The sequence below is a fragment of the Rhinatrema bivittatum genome, chromosome 5, assembly GCF_901001135.1.
Source record: "Rhinatrema bivittatum chromosome 5, aRhiBiv1.1, whole genome shotgun sequence".
NCBI lineage: Eukaryota > Metazoa > Chordata > Amphibia > Gymnophiona > Rhinatrematidae > Rhinatrema > Rhinatrema bivittatum.
Window position 1 is genome coordinate 110055748 of NC_042619.1, and position 21060 is coordinate 110076807.

Genomic DNA, 21060 nt, shown 5'->3' on the forward strand with positions numbered 1-21060 from the left:
TACCCTTTATGAGGTCCTATATCCCTTTCATTTTTCTTATATAAAATAAGTTTGATGTGTGGTTTTTGTTTTTCCAGTCTCTTTAGTGTGCAGTAGTTTTTGAACTTTGCCTTTCTCCTGTTTTAATATTGGATTAAATATGTGAAAATGTATGCTCATCTACTTACAACAATAGAGAATCAATGAGGAAGTCAAGTTTCTATGGCTGGCAGCTGGGATATATCCTTAACAGAGTAGCCCAGAATAACTGGGCAGACTGGATAGGTCAAGTTGGTCTTTATCTGCCAGCATCTACTATGTTACTATGATAGAATGGCATTAAGGACCAATAAATCCCCCCCAATTTAAAATCAAGCAATGAATGCACAAGTCTTTTGGGCATTTTAAAAAAAAGTCTATTACATTTTCCTGAATGACTTGTAACTTGCAGCCAAAAGAATGCCACAACTCTATAAAACTCATTCTGTAAACTAACCACATGGCACTCACTGCTTAAACAAATATAATAGCTAAAGACAAAAACCTCCTTTCAAATTTGTAACAAGAAGATAAAGCTAAGAAGATTTCTTAGCTGCCTTGTACAAAGCGAACCACTCATCTACAAAAACTGCTTCAAAAGGCAGTCACTTTTTGATTCCCTATAAAAATTACAAAAGTCCTACATACTTCATGAAGATTGAAGTCCTTCATAACAGGTAACAGTCAACAAAATTAAAGACCTCATTGCCTTTAGTTCAGAGCAGTGTATGCATATATATATATATATTTTTTTTTTTAACAGATTCTACTGTAGCATAGAAATGTGCATATTTCATTCGTTTCAGAGTTATGCGCACAACTTGCGAACTTTATAGTACTCGCACAAAGATGGATAGTGTACGCATAATGGAGAATTTACTTACCTGATAGTTTTGTTTACCTTAGTATAGACAGATGGACTCAGGACCAGTGGATTATGCTCCCCTGCCAGCAGATGGAGACGGATCAAGGTGATGTCACAGTATATATACTCCAGCCCATCAGAATTCTCTTCAAAAGCAAATGTGGACAGACTAGCAAAAAAAACTTGATTAAAAACAGCCAACCAGAACTGTACTCAACAATCAGTAAAAACTGAACTCAAGTAAGAAGAGAGGTACCCCAATCTAGGGATTGGATGAACATTTACCAGTAATCCCTTGGGATCGTAGTCCCTCAGGAGGACTATTGACACAATAAATTGGCAACTGAGGCGGTAAGCTGAGTCCATCTGTCTACAACAAGGAAAATGAAATTATCAGGTAAGTAATTTCTCCATTTCGTAGATGGAGACAAATGGAGTCAGGACCAGTGAGATGTACCAAAGCTACTCCCAAACAGGGTGGGAGTTCTGCCCACGGTCTAGTCAACACCGCATGCGTAAAAGTTGAGTCCTCCCGGGGCTGCACATCCAGACGATAAAACCTGGAAAAAGTATGGAGGCATGACCATGTCACAGCTCGGCAGATATCGACGGGAGACAACAAACTAACCTCTACCCAAGACATCACAGGCGGTATAGTACCCGAGTAGGCAACGGCTTTTCAGCATCCACATATGCGGCCGTGACCACCCCCTTAATACAGTGAGCTATTCTAGTCCGCAAAGCTGGGGCTCCCTGCTTCCTACCACCATGAAGGGCAAACAGGTGATCCGTCTTTTGGAAAGATTCAGAGATCTCCAGATACAGCACAACAATCCATTTGACATCCAAGGAACGCAGGAGGCGATATTCCTCCACGTCCTTGACCTTATCCAGGGACGACAAGGAAAGGGACTGATTCAAATGAAACTCCGAAACCACCTTAGGCAAGAAGGATGGAACAGTATGCAGTTGTAATGCTCCTAGAGACAACCGAAGGCAGGCTCCCGGCAAGACAAAGCCTGCAGCTTAGAAACACAACATGCAGAACATATAGCCACCAGGAACACTGTCTTCAATGTCAATAACCGCAAGGAAGGGCTGTGCAGCTGTCGAAACATAGGGCCTGCCAAAATGTCCAGCACCAAATTAAGACTCCACAAGAGAACTGGTAATCTCAAGGGAGGCCGAAGGTGCTTCACCCCCTTCAAGAAACAGGCCACATCAGGATGGGACTATAAGGAGACATCATTCATCATGACCCGAAAACATGCAAGAATTGCAACCTGAACCTTTAAGGAATTAAGGCTAATCCTTGATTCAACCCATCCTGCAAAAAATCCAGAATAAGCGGGAGCTTAACTGAAAGAAGAGGAACACCGCGCTCCTCGCACCAAACCTCAAACACTCTCCAAACCCACACATATGCTAGAGAAGTGGAGAACATCTGAGCACGGAGCAAGGTAGCAATCACCACAGAAGAATATCCACGAGTCAACAGACAAGTCCTCTCAAGAGCCAAACCATAAGGCAGAACAGAGTCAGATTCTCGTGAAGAACCAGCCCCTGTGCGGCAGATGATTAAGGGGTTTCCCTACCAGGAGCCTCCGTGGATCTGCATACCACAGATGCCTAGGCCAATCCAGAGCCACCAGGAGTACAAGCCCCCTGTGGTCTTCGATTCTACGAATGATCCTGTCCACCAAGGGCCACAGATGAAAGGCATACAGCAACTCATTTTCCGGCCAAGCCAGTACGAGAGCATCAATGACCAGGGAACACGGATCTCTCCTGCAACTGAAGAAGCGAGAAACCTTCACATTGCGAGAAATCTCCAGCATGTCTAGAGATAGAAGGCCCCAATAATCCACTAGCAGCTGAAATGCCTCGGCGGATAACACCCAGTCTCCGGGGTCCAGACTCTACCTGCTGAGAAAGTCTGATCTTACATTGTCTTTTCCTGAGATGTGGGAAGCCATCATCTGTAGATGTCTTTCTGCCCATTCCATACGTTGACCTATTTCCAGCAACACTTGCTGGATCTTGGTTCTTGCCTTACGATTGACATATGCTTACCCGTAATCTCTTGGAATCGATATCCCCTCCACCGGTGAATCCTTGTCACGATTCTTGGGCAGCCATGGGCGGGATGCTAAGTCCATCTGTCTACAACAAGGAAAACAAAATTGTCAGGTAAGTAATTTTCCATTTCCTAACGTATTTCCAGATGGACTCAGGACCAATGGGATGTACAAAAGCTACTCCCAATCGGGGCGGGAGGCTGCCCGCAGTCTGGTTACCTCCGCCCTTGCAAAGGCTGCATCCAGGCGATAGAATCTGGTGAAGGTATGCAAGGAGGACTACATTGCTGCTCGGCAGATATCGATGGGAGACAGCAGTCTAGCTTCCGCCCATGAGACCGCCTGAGCCCTAGTGGAATGAGCTTTAACCTGAGAAGGTAAAGGCTTTTCTGCCTCCACATAGGCTCCCATAACCACTTCCTTAATCTGGCGAAGCTGGTTCGCCCTGCTTCCTTCCACCGTGAAGGACAAACAGAGGGTCCATCTTTTGGACCGGTTCTGAAACTTCCAGATACCGCAGCAAAAGTCTACTGATATTCTGTTCTGTCGTCATTTCTATGTTTCTATTCAAATGACGGAGGAGGTGTGGTATTCTTCCGCGTCCTTATGCTTATATGGGGTGGCAACGAAATGGACTAATTCAAATGAAACTCCGAGACTACCTAGGGCAAGATGTTTGGAATGCTACAGCGCTGTAACGCTCCTGGAGTCATCCAGAGGAACAGTTCCCATCACAACAATGCCTATGGTTCAGAGAAGGAATGTGCCGAGCATACAGCCACCAGGAACACCGTTTTCAAGGTTAATAAATGCAAGGAAAAACTGCATAGTGGCTGAAAGAAGGGCCCTACCAAAAATTCCAATACTAGATTAAAATTCCACAAGGGAACTGGCCACCGTAGGGGTGGTCGGAGGTGCTTCAACCCTTTCAGAAAACGGGCCACGTCCGGATGAGCTGACAGGCGGGTTTCCATTCACCTCACCGCTACCTGGACCTTCAAGGAGTTAAGGTCAAACCTTTATTCAAGCCATCCTGCAAAAATTCCAGAATTAGTGGGATTTTGACCGCCTGAGGGGGACACCATGTTCCTCGCACCAGGCCTCAAATACTCTCCAGACCCGCACATACACTAGGGATGTAGAAAACTTCCGAGTGCAGAATAAGGTAGCAATTACTGCCACAGAATATCTTTTCTTCATTAGGTGAGCCCTCTCAAGGGCCAGTCCATAAGACAGAATCGAGTCGGATCCTCTTGAAGGACCGGTCCCTGCTGAAGCAGACCCCTGTGCAGTGGGAGGCACAGGGGGGTATCTCCACCAGGAATCTCTGCATGTCCACATATCATGGACGCCTGGGCCAATCTGGAGCTACCAGCAGGACTAATCCCCTATGGTCCTAGATTCTGCGAATGACCCTGCTCATCAGGGGCCATGGAAAGAAGGCATATAGAAACTCTTCTTCCGGCCAGGTCTGAACGAGAGTGTCGATCCTCAGGGACCTCTGATCTTTTCTTCAACTGAAGAATCAGGGAACTTTCGCATTGTGGGATGTGGCCAGAAGGTTGATTGACAGGAGACCCCAGCGATCTATCATCAGCTGAAAGGCTTTGGCCAACAGTGCCCACTCTCCTGGATCCAGACTCTCCCTGCTTAGAAAGTCTGTTCTGACGTTATCTTTTCCTGCGATGTGGGAGGATAAGATTATCTGTAGATGTATTTCTGCCCATTCCATAAGGAGATCTATCTCTTGGGACACTTGCTGGCTCTTGGTTCCACCCTGGCGGTTGATGTTGGCTACTGTCTTTGCATTGTCTGACATTAAACGGACCACTTGATCCTGGATTCTGTGGCTGAATTGTAGACACACCAATCTGACTGCCTGGGCTTCTAGGCGGTTGATGTTCCAGAGGACCTCTCCTCGATCCAACGTCCCTGGGCCATCAGTTCCTGACAATGAGCTCCCCAACCCCAGGGGCTTGTGGCTGCTGTGAGAAACAGCCAGTTCAGGGAGGACAGGGGCACACCACTACTCAGATGAACTTCTTGCAGCAACCACTGGAGCCGAGAGTATACTCCATCCACAAGTGGAGGCAAATTGAATAGTCTTAAGACTGCGGGTTCGCATGTGTACCCTCGCCCACAGCATTATTTCCAGGGTTGCCGCCATCAAACCAAGAACTTGGAGATAGCTCCACACTATCGGGCGTATTGTGCTCATCAACTGACACACTTGGGACATCAACTTCCTTATCCACGTGGTCGGAAGAAAAACCTTGCCCTGCTTGGTGTTGAACTGGACTCCCAAATATTCCAAGGACTGGAAGGGCTTGAGACTGCTTTTGTCCAGATTTATGACCAAGCCAAGTTCCTTAAGCAAGGAAGTCACCCTGTTTGTCATCCGGAGACACTCTTCCACAGACTTGGCCTGGATCAACCAGTCGTCCAAGTGCAGGGCCAACAAGATTCCCTCTACTCTTAATGATGCCACTACGACCACCATAAAATATTTTTGGAGCGGTGGCTAGATCAAAGGGTAATGCCCAGAACTCATAATGGCAACCCAATACTGCAAAGCGTAGGAAACGGTGTTCTTGACACATTGGAATAAATAGATAGGCTTCGGATAATTCCTGGGAGGTTAAGAACTCTCCCGATTGCACAGCCATTATCACGAAGTGTAGGGTTTCCATGCGGAAATGATTCACTCAGCGGTTGGTTGTCGTTCTTGAGATCCAGGATGGGGGCGAAAGTAACCTTCCTTTTTGGGTACAATGAAATAAATGGAATAATGCCCCATATTTTCCTGGGGCGCAGGTACTGGGATTATAGCCCTTATCCTGAGGAGCCTTAAAAAAGTAGTCTCAACTGCCTGCTTCTTGTGCTGGGAGTGGTAAGGAGACATCATGAATATGTCCCGAAGAGTGCTGTGAAAGTCCAGCGCATATCCTTCTCGTATGACCTCCAGTACCCATTTGTCCGAAGTGAGCTCAACCCACTGCTGGAAGAAGAGAGACAGTTGACCCCCTATCTCCTCGTTCTGAGGGTGGGTTGGCAACATTTCATTGAGGGGTTCAGGATGAACCTGAACCCGAGACTGCCCCTCTCTTGGGCTGTCGACTACGAAAGGACCGAGATCTCCCATAGGGCCAAGACTCTGGAATGTTGAGTTTCGTAGGGGCGAAAGCAATGGGAGCCCCTGGATCGACCCCTCATAGGTGAGGGGTGCAGTAACTGCTTTCTCATCTTCTGGTAGCCAGGATACTGGATATTTGCCTCATTTACTGGCCAGCTTTTCCAATTCACTTCTGAAAAGGAGTGATCCTTTAAAGGGCATCTTTGTAAGATTTGCCTTGGAGGTTGTGTCTGCTGACCAACTGCGCAGCAATAGCTGTCTTCTGGTCTCCATCACTAAGGCCATTCCTCTGGCTGAAGTATAGACTAGATCCAAGCTCACATCAGCTAAAAAGGCGGCAGCGCATTCCACAACTGCTTTGGAATTCACCCCTGAGTTATCCATCTCCTGAGAGAGGAGTAGGCACGAACGAGCTACCAAAGCACAACAAGAAGCAATCTGTAAGGTCATTGCTACTGCGTCAAAGGATGGACTCCATCCATCTATCGTGTGCATCCTTTAAGGCCACTCCTCCCTCCACTGGGATAGTTGTTTGCGATGGCACAGACTAGCACATCCACTTTAGGGAATGCAAATGCTCTCTCACTGTTGGATCCAGTGGGCATAGAGCTTCTAACGCTCATCCGCTTTTAAAGCTTACTTCTAGGGCATCCCATTCCAGGTCATTCAACTCCTGGATGGCTTCCAGTACTGGAAAGTAGCAAGAGGCTTTCCATAGGAAAATGAGAGTGGGATTCTTCTTTGGTTCTGTCAGAGTCTGCCCCAGGAACTCCCAGCAACTTCAGGGTCTGGAAAACTAGGGCCGGCAATTTGTCTCTATGGAAAAACTGTATGGTCCGATACAGTTCTAAGCCAGGGGGAATTTCCCCATCTTCCAAGGAATCCATATCCTCCTCTTCATCCGTGCCATCCAGGACCCTGCCAGGGATACCCTTGGTGAGGTGAGGCATGCCTCGAGGTCTGCCAATAGGACTGGAAGAGGAAAGGCTTAATGGCTGAGGCTCTGTTCAGAGAAGGGCAAGTGAGGTAACAGGCTGCACCTGTACGAAGGCTTGAAGGCTCTGGAAAAATTCCACCCAGGAGAGGCTTGCACAGCCCTTGCGCCCAGCTTTACTGGTATTCTGCGTTTAGTAGGTTGTGTGCGTATGTACGTGTGCGACACGATGCATGCAGCACGTGTGCAGAGCTGATGCACTGCACATACCAATGTTCTATAGAGGGCAATACGGCATGCACAAAGATGCGTGCAAGATGGTGCTGCCAGGGCCTACCAAACAGTGTGCCGACCAAGCCTAAAGTGGGGCCTAGCCCACCGGGGGGGGGGGGGGGGGGCGACAGCTCAACCCGCTTGGAAGCCCACTTCCCCTTACCCCAATGGGATCGTGAACAACTTCGCTTTGGTGCGCCGAGCAAGGAGACCAGAGGAAGTCTTACCGAAAACCCCTCCAAACGTCTCTGAATCGGGAGGTAAATTTTCTTTTCTCTTTTGTTTTTTTTTACTTACCTGGGCTCAGCGCCTACTGGTCCTGAGTCCATCTGTCTACATGCCAGGAAACTAACTCTATTAAAAGTATCTGCATACCATCCATTATGCTTGTACTATAAAGTCCATGATTTACACGCATAAATAACGAAAAATACACGTCTATTGTAACATAAGTGTGTATGGAAGGGATGAAGGGAATATGGTCATGCACTTTTTTGCCAACTAGTAGCATTCTCAAGTCCTTCCGTGACTATTTTGGAGTCATTAAACTTGACCATCATGATATATTAATGTACACAATTACATAAGTTTACGAAGCCATTGTAGGAATTTATCCTGTGGAAAAATATCAGGCATCCCTATCCTACACAAACATAAAATAGATTCCTTTCATGAACACATTAAGAATGGAACTGAATGAAAATGTTCTAGTAAGAACAATAATTGCATGTTATAAAATCTGCTACCTGTGCGCATGATTTTATATAGTCACGTGCATTAAGTATGGGGGAAATTCAGTAGATGCGTGCGGCGATGCAATAGGCCTTTTCCCCAATTCGCTCCATGAAAGGAATGGACTGGGTGGGAACTTCCTAAACCCACTACCTAACCTGCCTACCTATCCGCCCCGACCCCTAAAACCCCGCTAACTACCCTTGCTTTTTTTTTTTTTTACTTATCTGCAGTCCAGAGCAACAGCAATTTGCGCAGGCCAGTTGGCTCCCAGCGTGTGCTTCAGCGGGATAGTGCCTAATGGCACTGCCCTGGCTCACCCATACCCCGCCCTTTTTTCTTTCAACCCTTCTAATGCACATACCGGGAGATACGCGTGTGGCTGCGGGCCTCCGAAAATACACATGTGGCCCAGCCACGTGCGGATCTCCCCAATTCTGCGCGCACAGGGCTTTTAAAATTCAGCCTTAATCAAACATATCTCCAAGGTAACTGAGGCTTTTTGGCATAGGCCCTTCTATCAATTAATCACCGACAAGGGCATGCCAGCATCAGATGTAGGGTCAAACTATAACTCTGATAAAAACCTATAAAAAGAAAATGTTAAAGGAAGTAACCTAAGTACCTGCAGGAAAACAGTGAGAAACAATTGTATTTTTTCTCTACCCCATCACGGGTGCTCAACATTTTGGATAAGAGGGTAATCTGAAAAGTTGGGACTGAAACCGGAGCTATGCACACTTCAAAAAGCAGCTTTGGAAATAGTATCTGTGATAGCCTGGCGTGCTGAACTCCTAGTACAATGAAAGGTTTATTTACTGGAAAATACATGCAAACAGACAAAATACAATGTTTTAATCTTGGCTTAAATCTTTCTCTATTGAAATGCAACTCTCTAGCCATTACTATTCCAAAGAAATAATTTCAATTGTCTCATTTAGAGTCAAGAAAATATTTTTACTTGTACATCTTTTTCTCCCTAGACATTCTGATGAAATCTGGGCAGCCTTAGGAGGTTGGGGAGTTATTTTCCACCTTTTCTATGTACTGTCATTTCAAATTCCAAGCTGGATTAGATCACTACAACAAGCTGAGTGAACTCAGTCCAGCTAGTCTCTCCTGAGAACGTTTATCCATATCCCAAAGAAAAGGCTGAATATTACAATAAAGTCTTTGCCAAGCTTAACTTGGAGATAGAGATAGTAGCTCTAGCATACAGGGCTGTGGAGGGTCAGTACTGAAATGCCTTTGATGAGCTATGCTGATAAACTTGCAAGTGCTCACCATTTATCTCATTCTTGAACCGTCTTCGGAGATTATTGGACGGATCTACAATATATTTTCCAATAAATAACAGATCTATTTTCAGTAAACTTATAAGTAACTTTAAAAGACAAAAAAACAGAACATAGGACAAAATGGTCAGTTTTCCAAATGGACAAAGATGAATAGAGTGCCTCAGGGATCTTTACTGGGACCTGGGCTGTTTAATGTATTAATTAATGATTTTAAAAAGGGAGAACTGAGGTGATCAAATTTGCAGTGGTCGAATGTGAGGAATTGCAAAAGGACCTTGCAAGACTAGGAGACTGGGCATCTAAATAGCAGCCAAAATTTAACACGGATAATTGTAAAGTGAATAACTATAAATAATCCCAACTACAAGTACACAATACTGGGTTCTGTATTAGAAATCACCAACTATTTTTGAGCAGGTCCATTATTAGCTACACTGCAAGATTGAATAAAAAAAGGCAAACTGCACTAGACTCTCTCCAGGCTTTCAAATGTTTGCTCACAGTTCAGGTATCATTGCTGCACCCCTTTGAAAATCTGGCCCATAATTTGGAAATCCATAGCCTTGACTCAATCCCTCTCTAAATGGGGGAATGCGTTATTTGATTTTTTTTTTACTTTCTGTGCTTTGCACTTGTTAATGCTACATATGAAAATGTGGTGGAACATGGCGACACAATTTTACAAACATGAAGGGAAAGCAGTTGAACGTATAAGATATCTGAAATGGTCCTGTAAGGTTTGGGCTCCAATGCAGCAATATGTCTCCCATGTTACCCGAAGACTTGTATTCTGTTCTGTATGCCATTATGTTGGTTCTGTTTTGCTGTTATTATTTGTTTCTTTAATACAAATATTTGAACTAAAAATTAAATCACCATCCAGAAAAGGACATCGGAATCCTTGTGGACAATACTTTGAAATCTTCATCTTAGTGTGTAGTAATGGTCACAAAAATCAAAAAGGATATTAGGAATTATTTGCAACCTCACATGAGTATTGTATGTAATCCCAGTTGCCCCATCTCAAGAAAGACATAGAAAATTATACAGAAGGGCAACAAAATTGATAAAGGGGATGAAATACCACCCTTATGAAAAAGACTAGACAGGTTAGAACTCTTCGGCTTGGAAAAGAGACGACAGAAGGGATACGATAGAAGTTCATAATATCATGAGTGGAGTCTTTCAAATAAAAGAAGGGGATACTCCATGAAAGCAAAAACTAGCAGATTTAAAACTAATCATAGAAAGTATTTTTATTTTTTTTACCTCAGCACACAATCAAGCTATGGAATTTGTTGCCAGAGGACATGGTTAAAGCAATTGACATAGCAGGGTTTAAAAGAGGTTTGGACAAATTCCTGGAGAAAAAGTCCATAAATAATTATTAGCCAGGGAAACTTACAAAATGAAACAAGAAAAAGGATCTACTGGGTACTTATGACTCGAACTGGCCCCTGTTGAATACAAGATGCTTGGCTCAATAGACCTTAATCTGACCCAACACGACATATTTTATGTTCTTATAATCAGATGTGCATCTCTAATTAACCAATCACGTTTGATAACTCAGTCTTTGAGGTAAAAAAGAACACCAACCTATATTAATGTTATACTAAGTATGTGTTAAGGGGAAATAGCAATACTTAAAGTTAACCCTTTGGGTGCCTGACAACTGATTTATCCATTGAGAGTTTGTATAAGATGCTATGGCATTTCTCTAAGCGCTTGTATTCCAAAGGGTTAATTGCTGAAAAAGCAATGTGCATCAAACTATAAATGCATGCTTTTGTATTTACTACACATATCTTCAGTAAGAAATGCACATACACATATACCTCCTAGCCTGAAAAGGTATCTAGATATACATCCCTATAAGGTGGAAAATATAATGATCAGTCAGTTACTCTACAAAACCTAGAAAACTTAGATGCCAACTGAATATTTGTTACAATTCTCTCCTAGTGGAAAACTTCCAAAAGTTAAACTATCAAAATGAGATCATTCTTGAACTACAGTTTGAAGACATAAATGGGACTGTATTTTCCTATGATTTATTTAACTTGCAAGTATACATTTTTCTGAAATCATTTGTTGAGTATTTCTTTCTTTCACTTCTTGTTCCTCTACACTACCCTCAAACACGTTGCGCCCTTGATATCTGTAAATATCTACCTCTTAAGTAATGCACTTTGTGCTGCAGATATACCCTTTCAATCTAGAACACACGATGCCCCAAGCAAGGCCCGCTGCCTGGTTGAAGCAAGGATTCACCTACTTCATCTATTGTCTCTGATCCCCTGTGGTGGACACTTCTGCTCTCCTTTCATAGGCCACAATGCACAAGAGCAGGCTCCCCACTACAGGCCAGCCAAAAGCCTTCCCTCCTAACCCTAGGATGGCGCTTCCCAAATCTGGCCTGAGACACCCCAAACAAGTCTGGTTTTCAGGTTACCCACAACGAATACTCAGTGAGGTATATTTGCTTAAGTTGGTCTAAGACCTAGATTCAACTGTACATTACAGGTACCCTGATAACAATCTGCTGGGGGAGCTTCAAAGATCATATTTAAAAACAACTCTTCGAGAAACAGGAGGAGGAAATGTGTGAAGAAGAATGAAGGACCCCTTCAGAGACAACAGGAAAAAAAGATGTAATGAGAATGATTGAGCAAAATTTTCTTGCGTGAACCTTTAGTAATAAGGTAACCCTTTGACCTTAAAACTTCTTGTCAGAACCCTGCTATGGCTCCACAAATAAATGAAATAAAGGATATTTTTATTTACCTTTATTTCAGGCTCTTTCTCACATTCTTCTATGTATAAGTCATACAACTTTTGAAAAACAGATTTCCTGGAAGATGAGAACATTTTTGTTAAAGGTGCAGGACTAACCATGACTGGCATAAAATATTAAATGTTTACGTGCCTATTACCTCCCACCAGATGAATGTTTCCGCTTGGGAGGTCTCTGACGAGCACTTTCAATGACATACTGCAAAAGAAAAGTAAAATAGGAAGTCTTAATACAGATTTATTTATAGACTTGAATGGAAGGACTTTTCAGAACTGCATGCATGCTACCATCACCAGTTCAGCTTCTGAGATTTTAAATCTCATAACCAATCTTGTTTTTTCCCAGGTAACATTTTGTCAGTCAGCCATTATCACTTAGTGAAGATTCCCGTGGGAATGTATAAAAGGCAGATTCTGAATGATTGTTTTTACTCTCTGAAGATGCAGCTTTTGTCTCTTGGGTTTCCAAAGTGCAGCATGACAAAGCAGTGCATCATGCTGTGCAATCAGCAGCCAAGGCCTGAACACTATGGCAAATACCTGTTAGCTGACTGGATAGTCTCAATATCCAAAATCTGCATAAAGTGCCTGACTTACTAAGCTTTTTTTCCCCCAAAGGCACAGAATGGGTCAAAAGGCTTAGTCAATCAGGTCCAATTGTTGTTGTGCTTAGGCATGAGTGCTGTATTTATGCAAATCCTTTGCTGCCTGGTCGTGCTCCACTTCAGCATACCATAAGGATAAGAGCATACAGGCAAATGTACCAGCTGGGTTACAGAAAATATTCAAGGCTTTAGTTTAGACTAAGCTGTTTATCAGAGCCAGATTCCATTTTGCCAGTGTTTCCCAGCTATAGGATTATTCTTAATATGCTGTAATTGAAAGCTCCTGAAAAATTAGGGGAAATTCATTCTGAACAATTTTTTAAATTAAAATGTTTGAAAATTCTAAGCCAAAATACAGGTTTTTAAATCACAGGGCATCAGAACAACCAGGGATTTACAAGAACACATTCCCAGTGTCCATGTTCTTCAGAAAGTCAGATCTGTTGAGCTCAGATTAAACTCTACTTTTTAGGGTAATTTTCAAATCCATCGTTACAAAATCAGTCACAGCTCTGTTAGTGTAAAAATGTGTGCAACCTGATTTCATGAATATTTTAATACAAACTGAGCACAGGTGATTCAGAGGGGTGGAGCTGGGGCAGATTTAGCACTTGTGCACATAGTTTTTGATTTTAAAATGCATGCCCGAAAGTGCATTTATATAAGTTATACACTCTGAAGAGGAGGCATCACTTACATGCCACTTAACCTGCAAATATTCAAAGCAAACTTATGCACACGAGTTTGCTTTAAAAATCCTTGGTAAAGTCTACGTGTCAATGTATATGCAGACTTTACCACTATTCGGGGAGTTATAAAATTACCCTCCTTAGGTGCAGACTCGCTTCTGCTCTTACTTTTCTTACAGATCATTAAAGGATTCAACAAAAAATCTATTTTATACCTGCTCTCAGTCACTGCCCACAAGACCTGGTACCCCACACACTACCTCTTCTCTCTGCACTTCTAATCTGTGTGGTTTTATTTAATTCTTTCTTTAAAATGTCTTATGTTCCACAAATCCAAACAGTCCAGTGTGGATTACAATCATCACATACATAATAAACATCATAATAATAAATGAAAACATTAAAATGAATTGCCTTAAGTTTTTCAGTTTCTTCTACCTTCTCTATGCTAACAACACATAAAAACCTATCTTCATTTTCCTTCATTACCCTTCCCCCAATTCTGTCCTTATCTAGGGTGACCAGATAGTTCTATGCACAGGAGGATAAGCTGAGTCAGTCCTGGCTTTACTCCCCTGCCCAGATGGTGATATAGTCCTGGATTTCTTTGGGAACTCAACTAGAAAATCAGAATTACATCTTTATGATTGCAATAGGGAAAAAAACAGGCCTTGTTCATGTCTAGTTCCCCCTGAACATCGTGCTTATGCAGTCATCATATCATTATGTCGTCATATACCAGGGGTGATTAAAAATCTTGAGTGTCAGGTCACTCGGGGCTAAGAAGCATCACCGTAGCTCAGGGCTGCCTCCTGTTGCCAGGCTGCATAAAAGGAGAAGCTGGAGGGAGGAAAGAGGATGGGGAGCATGAAGAGAGGCTGAAAAGAGCAGGAGGTGGGAAGAAAGAGGCTGGGGAAAGGGGGAAAAAAAGATAGGGAAAATAGCAAAAATTAAATGACTAAAAAAGGAACAAAAAAGGCAAAATAAAAAAAAACTTCCAGGCTCCTAAAAATTTTGTTTGGAACCCAAATTTTCTTAATACTTTTACATCCTCTCACAGAAAATTTACATACAAAAGTAGTAATTTTCTTTCCCTGCTCTTATTTTCTTCTATTTTATCTTATCATTACTCTAATCTCTGACCTCTTCCTGGTATATGTTTTTATGCTTTCCAAATATGGAATCTTGGCAAGAATTAAGTAAATTCTTCTGTTCGTCTGAAGGCAAAATAACTCTCCGAAGAAGAGACAAATTCACCAAATTTGTTTTGGTAGAAGAGAAGGAGAAATGTTATTACCTGTTAATTTTCTTTCCATAAATCCTACCACATCAGCCCAGACAGGTGAATTATGTCCCCTTACCAGCAGATGGAGGCAGAGTACACAGCTTTCTCCATGATATCATTACCACTACATAGATGTGATGCAGCACAGAGAAAACCATTAAAAAGCACTAAGCAGAACACCCACATGATATAATACTTCAAAATGTCAACAGTTCAAAAACTGGAAGAGATCCTAAGAACATAAGAACTTGCCACACTGGGTCAAGACCAAGGGTCCATCAAGCCCAGCATTCTGTATCCAACAGTGGCCAATCCAAGTCACAAGTACCTGGCAAGTACCCAAACAATAAATACATCCCAAGCTACTATTCATTATTGATTAATAGCAGTTTATAGACTTCTCCTCTAGGAACTTATCCAAAGCTTTTTTAAACCCAGTTACCCTAACTGCTGTAACCACATCCTCTATGCAATGAATTCCAAAGCTTAACTATGCATGGAGTGAAAAATAATTTTCCCCAATTTGTTTTAAATGAGCTACTTGCTAACTTCATGGAGTGCCCTTAGTCCTTCTATTGTCTGAGTGAGTAAATAATCTATGATGCCTAGATCTCCTTCCTGGGTGGTATCTCCTAATATGGAACCTAAAATCATGCAACTATAGCAAGGGTTATTTTTCCCTATATGCATCACCTTGCACTTGTCCACATTAAATTTCATTTTCCATTTTGATGCCCAATCTTCCAGCCTCACAAGGTCCTCCTGTAGTTTATCACAATCCGCTTGAGATTTAACTAGTCCGTATAATTTTGTGTCATCTCAAATTTGATCACCTTACTCACCGTACCCCTTTCCAGATCATTTATAAATATATTAAAAGGCACTGTCCCTGAGGCATTCCACTGTTTACCTTTTCCCACTGTGAAAACAGACCATTTAATCCTACTCTCTAATAACACAATACCTGTCTCAACCTCAGAAACAAAGAAGGAACAAGTTTGTTATAAAAAAAAAAAAAAAAAAGGAAAATGGAAGGCATTAGAAGAAGAACCATGCAGACTTGAGGGGGGCGGAGTCAAGATGGCTGCCCGGTAGAGCAGCACACTGTTTTCAGCTCCTGAGCCAAATAATTTTTACTTGCCGATTAATTTTCTTGCTATGGGGAGAAAGCGTAAACCGCGGGGAGAGCCTAACCCTGCGTCTCCTCCGCGTCGACGCCAATCTCCAGCCCTATGGATGTCCACATCGTGTGCAGAGACGCGCAAGCGGAAGGAACACAGCCGCTGGAGAGTTGTGGAGGAGAAGTTGAGCTCCCCTCTCTCTCAGGCTCTATGTCACCCTTTAGCCCCGCCGAAGGAACGCCACCAGTAAATCCTGCAGAGGAGAGAGTTGCTACAAGGCCGAGGGAAACGCTGTCAGACCAAGGCGTCGAAGGGCAGAGCCCAGTAGGGTTCGGAGGAGCAACGGCCTCGGCAGACGCTCCAGGGAATATCGGTGAGCAGACCGATGTTGAAAGAGAATCAGTTTTGGAAAGACAGGCTGGAGCTGTTGCAGAAACCCCTATTATGAGCATACCACCAGTGGTAAGACCTTCAGAATTTACTTTGGAGACTATTTGGGAAACTATAGTAGAAATGAGAACTTCTATTTTACAACAAGTTAATCCCATTAATGTTAAAGTTAACCAGCTGGAAGAAAATATGAAAGTATTAAGTAATACTACTACAGAGCTGGAACATCAAATTGCGATGAATAGACAACAAATATCTGGAATATAAATAGTACATTCAGCGATGATAAAGGAAAGAACTAGTATGGCAATGAAAGTGGAGAATTCAATTAAAAATAGGAATCTGAGGTATATACATTTCCCTCAGGTTCCTTTAATCTCTCCTAGAGACATGTTTAAGAGATACTTACTGGAAGTTTTACAAATAGATGAAAATGCCATACCACCGATTACCAAGGTTTTTTATTTACCTAAATCTAGAAGACTACAGGAACAATCGGAAGGGGCATTACCATCTGAGCCTATACAGAACCAATCATTGGATATCTCAAATATTTTGGAGACTTCAGATTCAGATCTGGCAATACCAGCCACGTTGATAGTGATGCTTGCATTGGAACATGATAAGGAATGGTTACTTTGATTAGGTCTTCCTCATAGGACTAAAATATTTCTTCATTGCAATATTAGAGTCTTTCCGGATGTCTCGCGGGAGACACAAAAAAGGAGGAAGGCTTTCCTGTTATTAAGGCCTCAGGTCTTACAAATTGGGGGGGGGCTTATTACTTAAAGTTCCCATGTAAATGTATAATAAAGTATAATAATAATACTTATATTTTCTTTGATCCCCCCAATTGACGCAGTTTCTAATAGGGAAGAATGCGGTGACACCAGCCTCACCAAGTATAGTTGCTTCAAGTTCCTCATAGTTATTTAGTCTCTGTATCCATCGAGCATATTGTCCTATATTATTGTAATAAAATAATTATTTTCTACATTTCCTTAAGTTGAGTATACTCTGTCCCCGCAATAGTTGAGGACTTTATACAGTGATAAGTAAGATAGTATTTCCTGGATCGGTAATTGTTTTTGAGTATAAATCTGTTATCTCTGTATTTTCTTTCAAGATGTAATCTTGTCAAATTCTTAAAATGCATAAAGATAAAATAAAAAAAAAAAAAGAAGAACAACCATGCAGATGAATAAATATTCTCCATAAAGAATATGTACAAAGCAGATGCAGGAGCCATAATCTCTTCCCTCCTATTATGGCCCAACTTCTCAGGAGGCTCCTGGAATGGTGTGGCAGGATTCGTGGAAAGAAACGTAAGAGGTAATAAAATTTCTCTTTCCATTTCATTCTGCTTCACCAGCCTAGACAGATGGGAAGTACCAAAGCCTATCTACTCTGGAAGGAAGGAAGCAAGGGCCTCTCTAAGAACATCAGCATTACATTCAACCTGTAATAATTGGAAAATGAATACAGTGACAACCACCTCGTCACCTTTCAAATGTCCATGGCGCAATTGCAACCACCTCTGCCAGGAAGATTAGGATCTGGTAGAATGAGCTTGAATAATCTCTGGTGCCTGACATCCTTTGAGCAGATATCCTGAAAAATCATTTCCTTGATCCACTGTGCTAGAGAAGGTTTAAAAGCCGCTTCATCCTTATGTGGGTCTCCAAAAAGTACAAATAGTTTATCTGTCCTGTGGAAAGGATTTGTGACCTCCACATACTTAAGGACAGCTCAGTGGACATCCAGTAATTTCAAAAACGTTTTGTTGTCCCAACATTCCTCCTTAGAAAAGGCTGGAGGAGAAATAGACTGGTTGAAATGGGCCATCAATGCAACCTTCGGAAGAAAAAAATGTACAGTACATAGACGTACTGAATCTGATGCAAATACCAAAAATGGATCTCTATAGGAAAGAGCCTGAATTTCAGAAATATGGTGGGCGGAACAGATAGATACTAGAAAAGCCATCCTCAGATAAGCCCTTAATCAAGGAATGTTGCAAGAGTTCAAATGGAGACAACATTAGAGCTTTCAGAAATCCCACTGAGGAACCATTGGTCTAAATGGTGGCTGAAGCCTTTTCACTCCTTGAAAAAAAAAATGAGACACATCCGAATGAAATGCTACCAAGATTCTCTGAACTCTACCCCTGAAACAAGAGATGACAGCTACTTGAACCTTCAAAGAATTTAAAGCTAAGTAAGCCCTTATCTAGACCATTTTGAAGGAGAGCTAAAATGGAAGGGATATCAGCACACCAAGGAGAGATTGCACCTTCCTTACAGAAAGCTTCAAAGATGTGCCAGATCCTAACAGAAGGAAATAAAAGACTTACAAGCTTTCAAAAGAGTAGAAATTACTAAAGAAGAGTAGCCCTTCTTTCTCAGCTGTGACATTTCAAGAGCCAAGCCGTGAGATAAAATGAAGATAAAATGAAGGTGGATCCTCCATGGAGATTTGCAAAGGCCTCCAGGCCACATGACTCTTCTCTGATTCTATCCTTTGCAAAATCCTGCCTATCAATAGCCAAGGTGGGAACACATATAGCAATTCCACTGCACCAAGACATCTATCTCATCTGCACCTGCTGAAAAACTGAGGAACCCTGGTATTCCTGCAAGTTGCCATCAGATCCATGTGAGGCAAACTCCATCAAAGCATGATCTTTTGAAATGTATCCTAAGTTCCCATTCACTTGGATTTAGGATATTTCTGCTTATAAAATCGACCTGAACATTCCTCTGGCCTGCAATATGAGCTGCCGACAAGAGCAGGAGAATTTCCTCTGCCCAAAGGAACAGTATGTTTGTCTCTTCTGAAACCAGAGACTTCAGATGCCTCCCTATCTACGTACACCACATTGTCGAAGAGTACCCTGACTGCTTTTCCCTTTATCCAAGGAAGAAACTGATAAAGGGCCAGCCTTATTGCCAGTTTCCAATATGATGATGGACTAAGCAGCCTCTCCTGAGGATAGGATCTAGACTCACACCCCTTAAAAAATTTCATGGGTTTGCTCACCAAAGAAGACTGGCCTTCAACAGCTTGAGTAAAGGGAGGTGACACTCATACTCCTGAGAGTAGGGAGACTAATGAAACAGGCATGAGCTTTGAAGTAGGCTCATGTGGGCCCAGGACCAAAGCACTAATTCCAGTGTGGCTGCCATTGAGCTTAGAAGCTGAAGATAGTCCCAAGAGGTTGGGACTGTTTGAGTGGAGAGCTTCTGGATTTGATGCATGATTTTGGATACTCTTTCGGATGTCAGATAAACTTGACATACTTCTGTGTTGAATCTGGTACTCAGATAATCTAAGGTCTGAGTAAGAAGTTTGTTTTTTGCAAAATTGACTATCCAGCCCAACTCTAAGACCTGAACCATTCCATCAGATGTATGGAGCCCTTCTTGATAAGATTTAGCCCTGATTAGTCAATCATCCAAATAAGGATGGATCATGATGCCCCGACTCCTCAAGAAGGATACCACAACTACCATGACTTTGGTAAATGTTCGTGGAGCAATAGCCAGACTGAAAGGACGTGTTTGGAATGGAAAATGCCTCTGTAGAATACAAAATTGGAGATATTTTTGATCCTCTGACCTGACAGGAATGTGAAAATATGCTTCTGACAGATCCAGCAAGGATAGAAACTCGCCTCTCCGACTGCTACCATAATGGAGCACAGACTTTCCATTTTGAAGTGTGGAATATGGAGACAACTGTTCACACCTTTTAGGCCATGGGGGCTAGACAGGTCATATTTTGGCTTTTTGGAGCCCTGAAATGACAGAGTCCTGCCCCTAGACTGGAAAGAGGAAGAGTATATCTGCTATCCAGATCAGTGACGTCATGCGGAGGGGACGCCCCCGAGGCTCCCGCCATGACGTGCTTAAGAAGGAGGCAGGCGCGCACACGTGTGTCCTAGGTCACACCAGATTCAAGATGGCGACCGGGATCACCCCACTGTCTAAATCCCTCCAGGCAGGTCTACAGAAGAATCCTGCTGCACCACCAGTTGCCCTACCATATGCTGGAGGCAGAGGATACTGGTTTCTTTGTGCTGCACCATCTCTATGTAGTGGTGATAACGCCATAGAGAAAGCTGGGTGCTCTGCCTCCATCTGCTGGTAGGGGGACATAACCCAACTGTTTGGACACATTCAAACACTGTCTTCATACCATACTCACATCCAGCACCACATACACCCTATCTGAACTATATCACTGCTCATGTGCCTGTGTTGCCCACTCTTCTTTGCTTGCTTTTTAAAAGTATGCATTAACACAAGAATGCTTTGTAGTAACTAAGCCGACTGAAATACTGCTTCAGCTTGGCTCAGGGCCATGCTGCTGGAGGTGGGGGTAGGGGGTGCTTTAGGAATGGAACACAACATTCTGCAGCATCTAAGCTACCTCCCATAAGCACTGCAGTCCTACTCAAGGCCACATACAGACACACACACACACACAAAAGCTCCTTTCAAGCTTCTTTCTTCCTCTCCATTCCCCCTTGCCCTAATGGTTGCATCAAGTGGGGGAGGAGGAATGTACTGAAGTATAACATGTACTCAATATTTAATGTAACAATCCCATCACCCCTTCTACAAATCTAATGCTGAAAAGCATTCCCAAAGCCATGTCTCTACATACTTTCCCTTTTTGTTTTGATTAGTTTCTCTTCTTTCCATCATACCTAGCTTCCAATACCAAATTTCAATGCAATCATCAATTCCTCAAAAAAATTCTATTGAAAGTTTGGTGTCCTTCCTGCTGATTTACTTCAATTACTGTCAAACTCTGGTGCACATCTGATTTACTACTCTCC

At 42.7% G+C, this 21060-nt stretch overlaps 1 protein-coding gene across 9 annotated transcripts in view; it reads right to left on the reverse strand.

Annotated features, from left to right (window-relative positions):
* The window catches only part of SUPT20H (SPT20 homolog, SAGA complex component), a 270381-nt gene that overhangs the window by 161869 nt on the left and 87452 nt on the right, over positions 1-21060 (reverse strand). For all 9 annotated transcript variants that reach the window (XR_003856913.1, XM_029602737.1, XM_029602736.1 and 6 more), the window contains 2 exons: positions 12268-12326; positions 12119-12185 (listed from right to left, as the gene is read on the reverse strand). Coding sequence is in view for 8 of the 9 variants with exons in the window: in XM_029602737.1 (XP_029458597.1) it covers positions 12119-12185; positions 12268-12326 (126 nt within the window). In the remaining variant the exon portion in view is untranslated. The remainder of the gene's footprint in view (positions 1-12118; positions 12186-12267; positions 12327-21060) is intronic.